Source organism: Cyprinus carpio, chromosome A22, assembly GCF_018340385.1.
Source record: "Cyprinus carpio isolate SPL01 chromosome A22, ASM1834038v1, whole genome shotgun sequence".
NCBI classification, from domain to species: Eukaryota; Metazoa; Chordata; class Actinopteri; order Cypriniformes; family Cyprinidae; genus Cyprinus; species Cyprinus carpio.
Window position 1 is genome coordinate 1,051,148 of NC_056593.1, and position 16,030 is coordinate 1,067,177.

Below are 16,030 nucleotides of genomic sequence, written 5' to 3' on the forward strand. Positions count from 1 at the left end.
TGTGGCGAAAGACAGACTGTGGAAACTTGTCATAATGTGTGACCTGAGTGAAAATACCACTGAATAATCATCATCATCATCATCACACTGGGCAGAATATTTCATAAACAAAGCTCTGCTTGTAGAGGAGTGACGTGAAACAGCTGATTCAAACATCAGGACGTTTGAGAATGAAACACTACAGAAACATCAGAGTGGTTTCAGGTCGTCTGATGAGTTTGGCTTCTGTCTTCAGTTCTGTAGATTCTCTAGAAGTCTGTCTGTCTCACTGTAACCTGAACATGTGTGGAAACTCATGGAAGAACCTGATGCCTTCAAGACACTTTCATCAGTCACCGCTGACAGAGAGACAATCTCCTCACGTCACTTCATTCACACCTGCACACAATGTGAACAAAGACGGGAATTTTCTGTCTAATTATGTGAAAGTTTATCAGTGCCTTTGTGTCGCAATGTCATTGTGTCCGGAGAGAGTGAAGAAACACTGAGGTCTATAGACACACCTACACTCTCTTTTGATATTAATACTTTCATTCATCAAAGGTGCAATAAATCAATCAAAAATGTCAGTAAAGACATTTATAATGTTACAAAACATTTCTGTTTCAAATAAAAACTGCTCTCTTGAACTTTCTATTCATCTGTGAATCCTGAAAAATAAAATGCATCACAGTTTCCACAAATATACTGTGCAACACAACTGTTTTCAACATAATAATCAGAAATGTTTCTTGAGCAGCAGATCATCATATTAGAATGATTTCTGAAGATCATGTGACACTGAAGACTGCAGTAATGATGCTGAAAATACAGCTGCGCATCACAGAAATACATTACACTTTAACAGATATTCACAAAGAAAACAGTTATTTTAAATTGTAGTAATATTTCACGGTTTTTACTGTATTTTTGATTAAATAAATGCAGAAGAAACATTAAAAAACGTTAAAACATTTCACCAACCCCATAGTTTTTTTAAACTGTTTTTTTAAGACAATTCATGCAAAAGTATGAATTATTATATTAATATAAACAGTTATCAATATATTTGTATAGCCTATTAATTAGAATAAATAACAAATATATATTATAATGTCTTAATTGTAAAAAAAAAACATAGGACCCAAACAGTTAATGTGCTTGATATCAATTTTATTTTGTTAGAAAATAGAAAATAATAGTGAAGATCACACCACAACTATAACGATGACTTCAACTTGACGAAAAAGCTCAAACAAGATTTTTTTTTTATTATTTGTGCCGCGTTTCATCAACACACAATTTCCATATGACTTAAAATTGAGAAAATATGTGCAATTATGTGGAACGCTTTAGTGTCACCATGGCAACATTTCCAAAAGCCTTCCGCTTCTCAGTAAGTGGACAGTGTCGTTTATCGTCCACAAGGCGGCAGGATTTATTCTGGCGTTCTTCAAGAGTTTGATGAGAAACTAGAGGTGCAGAACTTGTTGAGGCGGTCAGACTGGAGCTCCCGCTCATCCGCAGCACATCTCCATCACCGGATCCGTTCAGCAGAGCCTCGCGATGATGCTGAGCGCTTTATTCGCTCTGATTGTGTTTGCCGGCTCAGTTCAGGCGGATAAACGCGCGGCGGAGATGAAGATGAGCCTGATAGAGTCTTCATCATCATCATCATCATCATCATCAGCCTCGTGGCTGGAGCTGAACCCCTCCGCAGCGCACCGCGGGGATGAGGATGCTGATGCTGATGAAGATGCGCGCGCGCCGAGAGTAACGCGCGGGTCCAAACACAAGCAGCGCGACCGGAACGCGCACCGACACCCGCGACCGCATCCCGACCCGGACGCGTTCTTCACCACGCCGCGAGCGTTCAACGGCTCCTTGCGCGTCCACAACCCGCTGCACCCGCTCACGGAGGAGTCGTACAGCGCGTACGCCGTCATGCTGCTCGCGCTCATCGTGTTCTCAGTGGGCATCGTGGGGAACCTGGCGCTCATGTGCATCGTGTCGCACAACTATTACCTGAAGAGCACGTGGAACTGCGCGCTGGCCAGCCTGGCCTTCTGGGACTTCATGGTCCTGTTCTTCTGTCTGCCGGTGGTCATCTTCAACGAGCTGACCAAGAGACGACTGATGGGAGACCTGTCCTGCAGGATAGTGCCATACGTGGAGGTGTGACCAATCAAATCAGCAATCACTCAGTTAATTAGGCAACCAATCAGGCAGTCTGTTCATATATCGAATATAAACACATCTACCCTGACAGCAAACATACATCTCAGAGACGTCTGTTTGACGTCTACAAGACGTATTTTTTAGAGTGTTTGCTCATCTGCAATACATCTACAGGACGTGTCCTATCAGATGTCAAACAGACGTTTAGAAGATGTCTTTAAGATGTTTATGATGTAAAACTGACATCTTAGAGACATCTATCAGATGTTTGTACACAGCAGATGCTTTCCAGATCTTTAACAGACCTCTTGCAGACGTGTGTTGTGTGGGTATCTATGTACCAGGCTAAGAAAAATATGTTCTAAGAACGTTTTGTTAATGTTCCCGTTACATAAAAAAAAAAAATTACTTCAGAATCCCAGATAGGACAAGTATGTCTGCAAGACGTCTGTTAAAGATCTGGAAAGCATCTGCTGTGTACAAACATCTGACAGACGTCTTTAAGATGTCAGTTTTAAATCATAAACATCTTAAAGACATCTTCTAAACGTCTATTTGACATCTGATAGACGTATCGCAGATGAGAAAACACTATAAAAAATACGTCTTGCAGATGTAAATGGGACATTAAACAGAGGTCTCTGAGATGTACGTGTGCTATCAGGGATGTTCTCGGAATATTCAGAACTTGTAGGTTTTAAATGTTAAAAAATAATTAATGGTTATTCAAATGTAAGGGAACATTGCATTCCATTTTGCAAACATTGTGAGAACGTTACTTTACGTGAACGTTCTAGTAACATTTAAAAATGTCAGGTGAACATCCAACCAAAATTTTTCAGAAAAAAAAAAATATAACAAAACATATATTAGTTGGATGTTTGTATACGGTTTTTAAATGTTACTACTTGTTAATGAACTTTCGGAAAAACTAACGTTTCCATAAATGTTAAAATGTAATTTTCCCTTGACGTTTGAATAGCCAACAAAAAAACTTTTTAGAACATTTAAAAAACTGGACGTTATGAACACATGGAGAACCTTCAGAAATGATGTTTTTATAACTTAACAGGAACGTTAGCAAAACGTTCTTTTTGTTAGCTGGGTAGATGTTTTTGTGCTAACATTTTGAGAATGTTATTGAAGAACGTTAGCTGGGCATCTTAACAAAAAATAAAAATAAATAAATAAAATTCATCTGCTCCTTTAAGGAATAAAGTTTTTTATCAAAAACCAGATTTCTATGGTGCGACGTCCAAAGAACATGCTAATACCACAGTACTTTTTTTTTTTGTAAATGTGCAGACACATTAATTTTCTCTTTTATTCATCCTTAAAACATAAAACTGTAACTAACCGTCGTTTCTGGAGTTAATTTTCCAGCCTCCTCTTTACAGCACCAGCTTTCCCCATTGTCATGTAAATGAGATATCCGGGTAATTAGCGGCACTAATTGGGCTCATTAGCGTTCTGAATGAGTGTTTAGAGTGTGTTTCAAGGGCAGGATTGTCTGAGGAGGGTGTTTGCATGTCTGTTGACCCACTTATGTGTACTAAAACATTCTATTATATGGCAGTAAATTAACACACTAGATGAGATGCAAATTAAATCAACCTGTGTAATATACACAGTCACTTGGGAACGTTAACCCTTATTTAGCCTATATCACACTTACTGGCTAGTGATGGCATAAGATGGTAAAATTGTGGTACTTCCATATATATACCATAGCATATTCATATACCATGGTACTTAGATGGTTTTCTAATGTATTTCAAAGAATACCATGGTGCTTCCATAGTATATGTTCAAAAAATGTGGTTTTACCATGATATGTGTCCAAAAAACAGAGTATCGCCATTGTATATGTTCAAAAAACATAATCATGGTATCCAAAATAATGGTTTTACCATGGTGCATGTCCAAAAACATGGTATCAGCAGAATAGATGTCCCAAAAAATGTGGTATGACCATTGTACATGTCCAAAAAACATGGCTTTGCCATGGTATATGTCCAAAATATGCTATGACCACTGTTCAAAAACCATGGTATGACCATAGTACTGTAGATGTAGATTTCCAAAAAACATGGTATAACCATGATAAATGTCCCTAAAAATGTTGTTTTACCATTATACATGTTCAAAAACATGGCATCACCATAATAGACATCCAAAAATGAGTGGTATCACCATGGTAAATGTCTAAAAAACATGTCAGCATAGTAGAGATCCAAAAAATATGGTATCACCATGGTAAATATATATAAAAAATGGTTTTTACCATTGTATATGTCCATAAAACATGGTATCATCATTGTAAATGTCTAAAACATGTATAGTTTTAATAAAATGTGGTATCATTATTGTATGTATAGTTTTAAAAAAGTGTCCAAAAAAAACTTTTACATAGTTAACTGCAGGTCATGTGATTAGTGTCAGTCTGTATGTTGCTGACGTGTGTTTATTGACGTCTTTTTTTAGGTGACATCTCTCGGCGTGACCACGTTCACTCTATGTGCGCTCAGCATCGACCGCTTCCACGCGGTGACCAGCGTTCAGCCGCGGCCGCAGCAGGTGGAGTCCTGTCAGTCCATCCTGGCCAAGCTGTCTGTGATCTGGGTGGGATCTCTGGTTCTGGCCGCTCCGGAGCTGCTGATGTGGCAGCTGCAGCAGGAGGTGTCTCCGCGGACGGGTCTGCCGGTGGACTCGTGCAGTCAGCAGCCATCCGTGACACTGCCGGAGACTCTGTACTCGCTGGTGCTGACGTACCATCAGGCCAGAATGTGGTGGACCTTCGGATGTTTCTTCTGCCTGCCGCTGTTGTTCACCGGCGCGTGTCAGTTGCTCACGCGACACGTCACAGGCGAGAACGCCAAGAGCAAAGCTGCGCGTCCATCCTCCACGTCATCTTCATCGTCCTCCGCGTCTCTATCGTCTCCGAAGAAGCAGCGGCGAGAGGGTCAGCTGACCCGTACAGTGGTGGGCTTGGCGTCCATTTACGCCATATGCAGTTTGCCGGAAAACGCCTGGAACATCGTTCTGGCCTACGCAGGCGTGGAGGTGGGCGTGGCCACAAAGGCGCTGCTCGCTCTGATTGGCCAGTTCCTGTTGTTCGTGCGGGCGGCAGCGACACCCGTCCTGTTGCTCTGCATGTGTCGCTCTCTCGGACAGGCGTTCATGGACTGCTGCTGCTGCTGTTGCGATGAGTGTCTGCCGGATCCTTCGTCGTCGTCCACGTCTTCGTCCACCAACGCCACGGCCGTCTCCTCGTCCCTGTCCTCGCCTGTCCAGGAGGAGAAGCTGAAGATCGTATCGGGAACGTCGCCCGCGGTGTTCTTCGATAAAGTGAAGGATGGTCCAGCCGAGCTGATCATCGGAACGCCGTGTTAATCTCGGAACGTTGGAATCAGTGTCCGTTTATAAAAGCTGTGAATGAAATATCGTCCATCGCCAACACTCTTAAAGGGACAGTTCACACAAAAATTATAATTCCATTGCCATTTAAATGTTCCAAACCTATATAACTTTATTTTGTGTGCAGAACACAAAAAATGTGTTTATTAATTATCACAATATTTTATTAAATTGAAAATATGATGAAATTAAAATGTTATAAGCTATAGAATCATCATGCCGTCACCCAACGCTGGATGAGGAGAGTTAAACGCAGAAACGCAATTTCCTGTTTCTTTATCTACGTCCAATCAGTCTTGTTTTTTTCTTGAACACATTTAGTGACTTACAATCCTCGATTAGTTGCTGTATTTCAGTCTGTAAGTCTATTTCTTTACAGATCCATCACTTCTACACTACAGAAATACAAAGAAATTGTGAACTTTATTGTACTTCATTGGAATTAACAACTAATATTTTGTTTATCCATAAACTTTGTACTGCTGGATGGACAGTTGCGGCAAACTTGAAAACTTTGTATTTTCATGCACTTAATTAATTTTCATCTTTAAATTGTCAGTGTTTAAAAATGAAAGTATGGCCTTTTCAGATCAATCTTTATAAGTTTTAAAGAAGAAATGTTGTATTTTATTAAGTCTGTCTCACATATCAAAGACTGTCTGATTCTCTGCTGGAATTAAATGACTTGTGCCCATTTACAAACTCTCAGCAGAGACAAACGACTCTATGAACTATGGGAAATATTGAAAAAACTTTGCAACTTTAACACGTTAGACAGTAATGATTATAATAGCAAAATGAACCTGATATAGTTGAACATATTGTTAGCATTGAATCTTTTGTATTACTTTTTTTGTACTTGGTTGCAGCCAATAAAAGAGTTTGAATATGTCGCAAACTCCGTATAAACTCTGTTTGACTCACACATAAACGCTTAAAGGATTTGTACTTATGTGACCCGTCTGTGTGAAAGAATTGGACACACAGTTGAACTGCTGTCTCTGAAGTGATTTTCCTCCTACAGTAGATTCTCAGGAGGAGTCGTGGGGGCCCATAAGGCCCGTATTGTTCCCGAGCCGCGGCCCCCGCGCTGAATATCAATAGCGGCCCCTGAGCGGTTGCTACGCGACTGTCACACGCCAGCTTCGGCATTCAGACTCCAAACAGCGGCGGACCAGAAACAGACGCGACATTCTCTGGGATCGCCGGTTGTCATGGAGACGGGACCCTCGCGTTGATGTGGGTAACACGGAGGGGCAGTTCAGCTGTTCTGTGGGAAGAATAGGGTAACAAGTAATCTGGGGTGGATTAAACGCTCTGTGCTGTCATGAATGAGGTCAAGAGTGTGTAAGAAGTTTCAAGCTGATACTTGGAGCACAATCTTTTGAAGTTTGTCCTGTGGTAACAAACCTGAGAACACGAAGGGTGATGGAATTTCCTTAAAAGTGCTTTTAAACAAGATGATATTCAGGTTTTCAAAACTTGATCAGAAAGATGATCTGAGCTGAAAGTGGAAACTGGCCTCAGAAGGAACGATCTCCACAACAGCGCCCCTTGTGGTGAAATTATGCACAATGTCAAATTATTAAATGTTCAAATAGTATTACATGTAAATTGCTATGGTGACCTCTGTTTTCCTTTTCTAGAGTAAATAATACAAATATTGGTGAAGTGAAAATACACGCTCTGATAAACCTGTAATCAAATTAGGTTACATCAGCTAATTATAAAAAGTTATGACTACAAACTCAAAACACTACACATATTTTTTTAAATATTACTCATTGACTGATTTTCCAAATGATGTCAACAAAAGGGGTTTTTGTTACATTTAACTCACTTTTGTGGACAGTTTTGTCTCTAAACCGTTAACTCACACAATTATGGATTGGTATATCTGCCGTTCAATGATATTAACGAAAGCGCTCGAGCGCTGTACTGTTGCTATGGTGATCCCCTAAGGCTAACGTGACTTTAGCACCAGGTTAACCTTTTAGCACCAAATGAAAATACATGCTGTCAAACGTGTAATCTACATAACTAATTATGTAAATTACAACTACAAACTAACTCAAACACTACCCATTATGGAAGCCCATTTCCGCCACTGAATAACAACTTTTTATCTCACAATTCTGACTTTTTTTCACAGATTTTTTTCTTGCACAAAATCACAAAGATTTTTTTTTCTTTGTGAGTTTATATCTCAGAATTGTGAGATATAAATTCGCAATTGCGAGTTATAAAGTCCAATTGCGAGGGGAGAAAGACTATGTTCTCAGAATTGCGAGTTTATATCTCAAAATTCTGACTTAACTTGTAATTGCGTGTTATAAAGTCAGTATTGCGAGATAAAAACTCATCTGATGAGGGAAAAAAAATCACAATTTCCAGTATTGCGAGATAAAAACTCAACAAAACTCAAAAATGTGAGATATAAACTCAGTTGCGCAATTGCGAGTTCTAAAGTCCAAATTTGAGGGGAGAAAAAAAGACTTCTAAGAATTGCGACTTTGTCTCGCAATTGCAAGTTTGTATCACTTAATTCTGAGAAAAAAGTCATAATTGTGAGAGAAAAAGTCGCAATTACCTTTTTGATTTTTTTTAATCAGTGGCGGAAACGGGCTTCCATAACCCATATGTCTTTAAATAAAACAATAATACCAAAAAAGCATTATTTATGAATCGTTTCGTAATGAAGCTGTCCCCAGATGAAATGGCTTTATATAAGAAATATTTAGTTATTAAGATGATTTTTTATCTTATTCATATTAGTGTAGTATTCCAAAAACGTATTTAATGTTTAAGAGAAACCACAGTACTGTAGAGTAAGTAAATAAGTTGTGCGAAAGTCTCCTCAGAGCCAGTGTGTGTTCATTATATATTCATTCAAGAGTTCTGTGTGTGTGTGTGTGTGTGTGTGTGTGTGTGTGTGTGTGTGTGTGTTTGTTTTAGTTTTATTTTGTTTGTGTGTTTGTTGTGTGTTTTTTTGTGTTGTTTGTTTTGTTACGCTGTTTTTTTTTTTAGGTTGGAGTGGGGTGGAGGTGGGAGTGATGTAGGAGTGGATACAGTGAACCGACCGTCAGCAGCGCCGCGGGGCTCGACGTCCGTCCGCGGGAGCAGGAAGACCGCGGGCTCCGCTGGACATCCGGGCTCGTCAGCGCGTGCTGTCACCGTCTCCGTGACAACACTGACCTCTTGCCTTCTCACATCCTACCGGCTGAATAACAGATTCAGAGGCTAAAACCGGTCCAAAACCAACAGCAGTGAGGGGTCTGACGGGATGAATGTGCTCAGACAGACCGCACATGAACCCGGTTAACTCGCTAAAACCAACAGAGCGCGGGAGCGTTTGTGTACGTTTGAATAAAAAGAGCGCGAAAGCCGCCGCTGTGACGGTTTCTATGCGGTTGCTGGGGGTTCTGATCTCTGAGATTGTGCAATTTCAGTATGAAATCAATTAACATGATCATTTATTTTGGGACAAATATTTACTTAACATCTATTACTGTTTAATAATTATTATTTTTCCACGTTAAATCAGTAAACACTTAGTTAGCATAATCTTAAAAGAGAAAAAAACTGCTGAAGAGATTTAATCTGATTAATAATTAATCAGAGAAATATTTGTATGTCTCTACTGACCTCTGCTGGAGAAGCTGAAGCTCACAGTATATAATTGTACTACATAATATATATTTTTAAGGTAGGTTGAGCACATTGCATTGTGGGATACCGCATACTTGTATATCATTTAGGGTTCTGCAAGTACAAAAAAGTTAAACATTGTGGACAGCACATTCTACAGAAATATAGTATGATAGTATGCTATTCTGAATGCTACTTTTCAAATCACATTTAAATCAAAAGCACCAAATTAAACTCTTTGAAAATGAATCTCATGAAGTACATATTTGTCCAGTATCACTGAATTAGACCTTAAATCAAAACTACATCCTCATTAAAGAAAGAAGAAACCGTGTTTCTGAGAGGGAAATCATTTAATTTCATTTTTAAATAATCTGCAAATAACAAGAACAACATGTACAGTTATCACCGCGAGTACGAGAGAATAGAAAGATTCCAAACGAACAACTCAACTGATCGAGTCTGGTACAGAAACACCTGTTATGTGACTGCTTTAAAAAGTTACTGTCTGATCCATATAAAGGGGGGAGGGGGGGCATCATCGAGCTCGGTCCAATCACACGCTGATTATACTGTAACTACGGCAACCAGCTCCATCCCATAATGAGTCATGCAGGGGGGGGGGGATCAAATGATTCCCCAGCAAACAAAAGAGCGACACTTCTACAAACAATTAAAATATATCAAAAGAAACATTATGGCCACATGTAATTAGACATAAAAAAATAACTGAATCAACACACATACAGAAGATGACGAGAGCCCATGAGATCATGTCCATGATGAAGGAGTGAACATGATCTCCAAAGAGAGCAGCAGAAGAACAAACGTTCTGCGATCAATGGCGAATCAAGTAACACAACACAACAAAGCAACAATCTCACCGTCATAATCCATAAAGTGCTTCACACTGCACACTTCATTAATGAAGTTGAAGATGACTTCGTAAGTTGACTTTGACAAAGTAATTTACGAACCTAACAAAGTCACGTAACAGTTGGAATCAACTTAGCTATCGAAGTAATTTACAAAAATGACTTCATTAGTATAACTTCGTAAAAGATGTCAATAAAATCAACAAAGTTGACTTGGTTAGCTTAACTTTTGCAAATCAGCTTCAACGCAACTTGCGCAAGTTGTGCGCAACTAGGTTAACTTCGAAAAAGACTTGGGTATGATCAACAAAGTCGACTTCATTAGGTTAACTTCATAAATGACTGTTATGAAGTTGATTTTGACAATGCCATTTACAAACTTAAAGTATGAATGTAACCCAATAGTTTGACTTTTCGCAAATTACTGTCAAAACCCGCTTTGTTACGTCGGCTTCATTATACTAATGCTGTCTATGTCGCAAGTGCACAACTTTGTACACAACTAAAAGTTGGCTTCGTAATGACTGCTATTGTCAACAAAGCTGTTTGCAGCACTTGTAGTAAATTGTAGTAAAAATAACTTTCGTAACTATGGTGATTATTGTAACCAGTGTCGTAACACAAACTTTGTAACATCAAAGTCGACTTTGTAACATGACTTCGTAACCAGTGCAGCAGTGTTGATTATCGCCATTTTGTCACATTGCGTCGTTCACTCTTGTGTAGACGATGAACTTAATTAATTAAAGATTAATATAAAGTGATAAGCAATTGCGAAAAATCAACAGAATAAACCTTCGGCATTTATAAAGTAAATATTACTCTAGTCTACATTATGGCATCCGTGCACACAAACACCATCGCTTAGACTCTCTCTCTCTCTCTCTCTCTCACACACACACACACACACACACACACACACACACACACACACACACAATCTGTTTGTTCAGATTGATGTGATATGAGTGGGGTCTTCTTTATTATTATTGTTGTTATTATCATAGGATGCTAATCACAATAAGACAAACACTGTAATGCTCAGGAGGGAGATCTCATTTGGTTCAAGTTGCTATTTACATAATCCAGTTGAAAAACACTGTGAAAAAACATGAGTAAAAACATGCCAAAAACAACCAAAATATGTCAATTTACATATGTATAATCTACTGACGCGTTTATAAGCCGTTATGATTTAAGCCAAAAACGTCCACACGTGCGACAAAAACGAAAAAGGCTGTAAATGAAATAATCAAAGCGAGACAAATCACAAGATCTTCGTCTGTCCCCGATAGGAATGGCGTTCAGAAACAACACTGGACTTCAGCAGGAGATTCGCACAACATTTGCGGCATCTCCGCTGTTTTTATTAGCGCAACGATCTGCGGGTCCGAAAGACACAGATCAACATTTATCGTCTGATACTGTATTGCATCCCGTCGAGAATCAAATAAAACACTGATGTTGCTCTGCACGCGCTCGCAGACTGACGTTCCTAAAAACAAAACAACGTGGTTGCCGTGACAACCCAACGACATCAACGATACAACGCTGTAGTCACCCCAAAAAAGAAAAAAAAAACGTATAAAACCATCATTTGGACACATTAAACTCTTCAGAATGGTTCATGTGCTTTCAGATAAAAAGATTTCGTAATGCTACAATAGTAACACAAACCATGTGACCTTGATGCCCACGGGATGATGTCATGTTTGTAGAAACAACGCCAGCACCGGGTCACGCTAGCAGGCTAATGATAGTAAGATTTAACATCTTGCGAAACGCAAAGCAACAGTGTAAATCAACGGAATCTCCCAGTGAACGATCAGAGAGCATCTGGAATGTTCTCACAATCTTGGAAAAACGTTAAAATAAGATGCCGGCGCAAACGCCCTGAAGCATGGAACGTGTCATGTGACTTCATGACAAACCGTAAAAAAGCAATGATGTAAATGATGTGATTAGTTTATAAGAGCAGAGGGAGGGGCGGATGCTTGTTTGTTTAGAAAGAAATCAAGAGCGCCTAAAATACAGTTGATCACATGATGCGGTTCCTCCAATCAGACGCCGGCTCCGCCTCCTCAGCTCCGCCGGGTCCGCGAGTGCTGGATCAGCCACTGTAGTGTGATGTCTGGAACACATGACCACAAGCTCATTAACATATCTCACGCCCACACTTGCATTTATTCAGTATCCAGCAACACAACACACAAAAGTCAGCCAATCACAGAGCTCAAAGACATTTTAAGAGACGTCTTAAAGGTACAGTAACACAGAAAGCCTGTTAAATTGGATATTATTGATGATATTTAGAGGCTTTTATGACTGTGAGACGGTGCGAAGAGCTAGAAAACGAAAAACGCTGAAGAAAGAGTGTAATATAGAGCATTAAAAACATAAACATTGAAAAGAAGTGTTAAATAAACACACTGTTTAATCCGATTGATCTATATATAGTGTAAAACTAACATTAGTATCATTAAAGTCTTACCAATGTTGTCCTTCTCCTTGCAGGAGATGGAGTAACAGCAGATCTCTCTGTCCTGGATGGCCGACAGGTTCCTGTAGATCAGATTTAACAAGCGTTTTCAGTCATCAGATCAGAACCAGACTTTGGATTTAGTTATGAACCGTTACAGATGAACTCACATTCTCTCGATGAGCTCCTTCTCATCCAGAGCTCCGGGAAGATCTCGCTTATTGCCCAAAACCAGAACCTGAGGAAAGACGGACACTTTTATGATCAAATATCCACACAGAGACAAATCTATAAAATATGATCTAAATACATGAACGACAGCAGATGAAGCAGAAACAGACTCACTGGGATTCCCTGCAGCTGGGGTTTGTCTAACAAGTTGTGCAGTTCGTTCTTTGACGCCTCGATCTTCTCCGGATCGGCCGCATCAACCATGTACCTGAATGACACACACGATCTGTTATGAAGGGATGACATCATAACGGCACTTACGTGACATAGCTGAAACGATGACTAAACTCACACGATAGCGCTGACGCCGCGACAGTATCGCTCCCACATGCTCCTGAAGCGCGGCTGACCGCCGATGTCCCACAACTACAGCAAACACACACACCGTCAGTCATTTACAGTGAAAAACACATGGAAATCAGTAGAAATAAAAGCCATTAAATATTTGAAAATTGGAAAACAGTAGGAAATAAATACATTTAAAATCTTTTACATTTATGAAAATCTTATTATTGCACAATTATATTAATGGAATTATGTATTTTTTAATTAAAACAATGACGAGATTTTCTAGCAATAACTACTAAATTGAAATTAATTTAAATATTATTTAAAGATAACTTGTATTTTTAAACAAAAATTTTAAAATAAATGTATAAATTTTTATATTTTTTAATTTCATGCATTTTAAGTTTTTAATTTTAATGGGTAAGAGGGTTGCAGAAAAAGCAGTGTTTTATTTTACTATTTATTTTATATGAAATTTGCAACTTTTTTAATTTTTTGATTGCAATTTTAAACACTGATGTGATTTCACTATTTTCTAGCAATAGCTACTGAATAAACCTGAAAATTAAATAAAAATATATACTTTTTTTTAGACAACTTATATTTTTAAATGAATAAAAGATATATATTTTTTAATTTTATGCACTTTATGATTGAATTTTAATGGGTAAGTAATTAATAAATAATAATATATATATTTTTTTTTTTGCATTTTGAAACGTCTCATTACAATGTTAAACTGATGTGATTTTGTTATTTTCTAGCAACGGCCACTAAATAAAAATGAAACTTAAATACAAAATAATTTAGATTTATTTTTTTAAAGATTACTTTTGTAATATTTTTAAATGCATAAGAGGGTTGCCGATTCAGCTGACCCGAAGCTCTCACTCGGGAGGAGCTGGCTAATGTAGGTTCAAATGTTTATAGTTATTGATAAACTTATGCTTCTCATAAACTAAAGGAACATTTAGTTTATAATGTTTAAAATGTTTGTTTGGCTCTGCAGTGTCATCAGAGACGCTCTGAATCACACAGAGATCTCCTGACCTTGATGGTGACGTTTCCCTTGGTGATCTTGCGCATGTTGAAGCCGACCGTAGGGATCATGTCCTCGCTGAACTGACCCGACTGCAGGACAACAGACAGACAGACAGAGAGTTTTAACACAGTTTACATCTGATGTGATTGAGATCTGCTTCATCACAGACCAAACATCCCTGCGGCTCCACAGCAGGTGCTGATGTGACTTACTGCTGCTAAACACCTCAATTTATGCACCGATGAACCTCCTGAGCAAGTGTGTGTGTTGAATACTCAAACACTGCTCAAGCAGACCACATGATTGGACAGAATGCCAGATGCTGATTGGCTGAGAAACTGGGTTTTGGATTGACAGATGCTGGACAGGACCTCCCCACCAGTCCGACTCAATCTGAGACACTGTGTCTGATCCGATGATACTGTATTTGATACATTACGTCTGATAAAGAATGTGTCAGCTAAAGGAACGAATGTAATAAAGCTGAAGCTAATGATACTTGGTGTCTGATAGATCTGCTATATCCTATCTGATGCATTAAATCTAACAATGCTGTATCTGTGATGATACTGTATGTGGTACATTGTGTCGGCTAAATGAATAAATGACAGTTTGTGTCTGATGGTGACGGATCTGATCCATTGTGTCCGATCTGAATCATTGTACCTAATTAAATATATATGATACATAGTATCTGATCTGATGATGCTGTACGTGACATTATATCTAATAATCTAGTATCTGATCTAATGATGCTGAGTCTGACACATTATACTGCTGTATCTTCTACATTGTGTTTAATGTTGTCTGATTTGTTGTTACAGTGCATTATATGACACGATGTGTCTGATATTCTGTATGCGATTCATTGTATCTAATGATGTTGTAAGATTTGTGTATTAACTGCCCTAACGCTGCAGAATCTGACACATTGTGTCTGTTGTTGTTGTATCTTCTGTTTTGAGTCTGATACTGTATCTGATCCATCTCTAAACTCTGATACATTGTGTCTGATCTGAGCGTTCTGTATGATACATAGTATCTAGTAACGCTGAATCGGACACATTGTTTCTGATCTGATACACTGTTTCTGATGATTCCGGATCTGACCTGACGCTGCTGAATCGCGTCCGATCTCTCTGTAATCAGCGGCGCGGCGTCGGTCACGCGACCCGTTACTCGAGCGAGGCCTGTAATAAAGCGAAGGCAGGAAAGGCTTGATTACCGCGATCACGTTGACGAAGGTGGTTTTCCCCGAGTACTGCAGGCCGACCAGCGTCAGCTCCATCTCCTCCTTCCAGAAGAGCGCCTTGAACCAGTCCAGCAGCTTGTTGAATAGCGCGATCATGGCTCGGGGTCTGCTGTCGCGGTGCGGGTCTGCTGCTGCTGCTCGCGGAGCGTTCTTCCTCATTGGGTGGGGTTTCACATCCACGCGCAGCTGATCTAAACAATGCGGGACTCGCGGCGCCACGCGCCCCCTGCTGGACGCACGCCGGTGACGTCACCGCTTGTTTGTCTTCTATTAGATCATAACGCAAATATTGAATTTTGTATGTGACGGTTTACAAGGTGTGATGTTTGTTTTTTTCCCTTGTTTTATGTGTCTAGTATATAAATAAAGCATGATAAAATCTATAAATGTAACCTTTGGTAACTAAATTAAATTATAAAATGAATGGTGTGAATTTTTTAACATGTAACATTTGTAATAATTCCAATGTTTATTTTTAAATAAATATAAGGCACTTATTTCTTATCCATGAAAATCTCTCCCAAATAATAATAAAAAGAAAATCAGTTCTGCATTACATATTTAGTTGAAATATATTCAATAATTTAGTTTTATTTTTTTTAATGTATTGTCATTGAAATATACAAAATATACAAAATAGC

At 39.0% G+C, this 16,030-nt stretch overlaps 2 protein-coding genes across 2 annotated transcripts; one reads left to right on the forward strand and one right to left on the reverse strand.

Moving 5' to 3' along the window:
- Positions 1-1,441: 1,441 nt before the first annotated feature.
- gpr37l1a (G protein-coupled receptor 37 like 1a) lies at positions 1,442-6,472 on the forward strand. Its single transcript, XM_019120383.2, has 2 exons — positions 1,442-2,154; positions 4,642-6,472. Exons 1-2 carry the CDS (start codon positions 1,546-1,548, stop codon positions 5,548-5,550), a joined length of 1,518 nt encoding a protein of 505 aa, XP_018975928.2. The 5' UTR covers positions 1,442-1,545; the 3' UTR covers positions 5,551-6,472.
- Positions 6,473-9,556: 3,084 nt separating this feature from the next.
- On the reverse strand, positions 9,557-15,614 carry LOC109078757 (ADP-ribosylation factor-like protein 8A). The gene is made up of 7 exons (XM_042711614.1): positions 15,363-15,614; positions 14,146-14,226; positions 13,100-13,173; positions 12,922-13,015; positions 12,747-12,814; positions 12,589-12,659; positions 9,557-12,228 (listed from the first exon to the last, which is right to left on the reverse strand). The coding sequence occupies exons 1-7, from the start codon at positions 15,546-15,548 to the stop codon at positions 12,179-12,181; spliced, it is 624 nt and encodes a 207-aa protein (XP_042567548.1). The 5' UTR covers positions 15,549-15,614; the 3' UTR covers positions 9,557-12,178.
- Between the last annotated feature and the right edge of the window lie 416 nt (positions 15,615-16,030).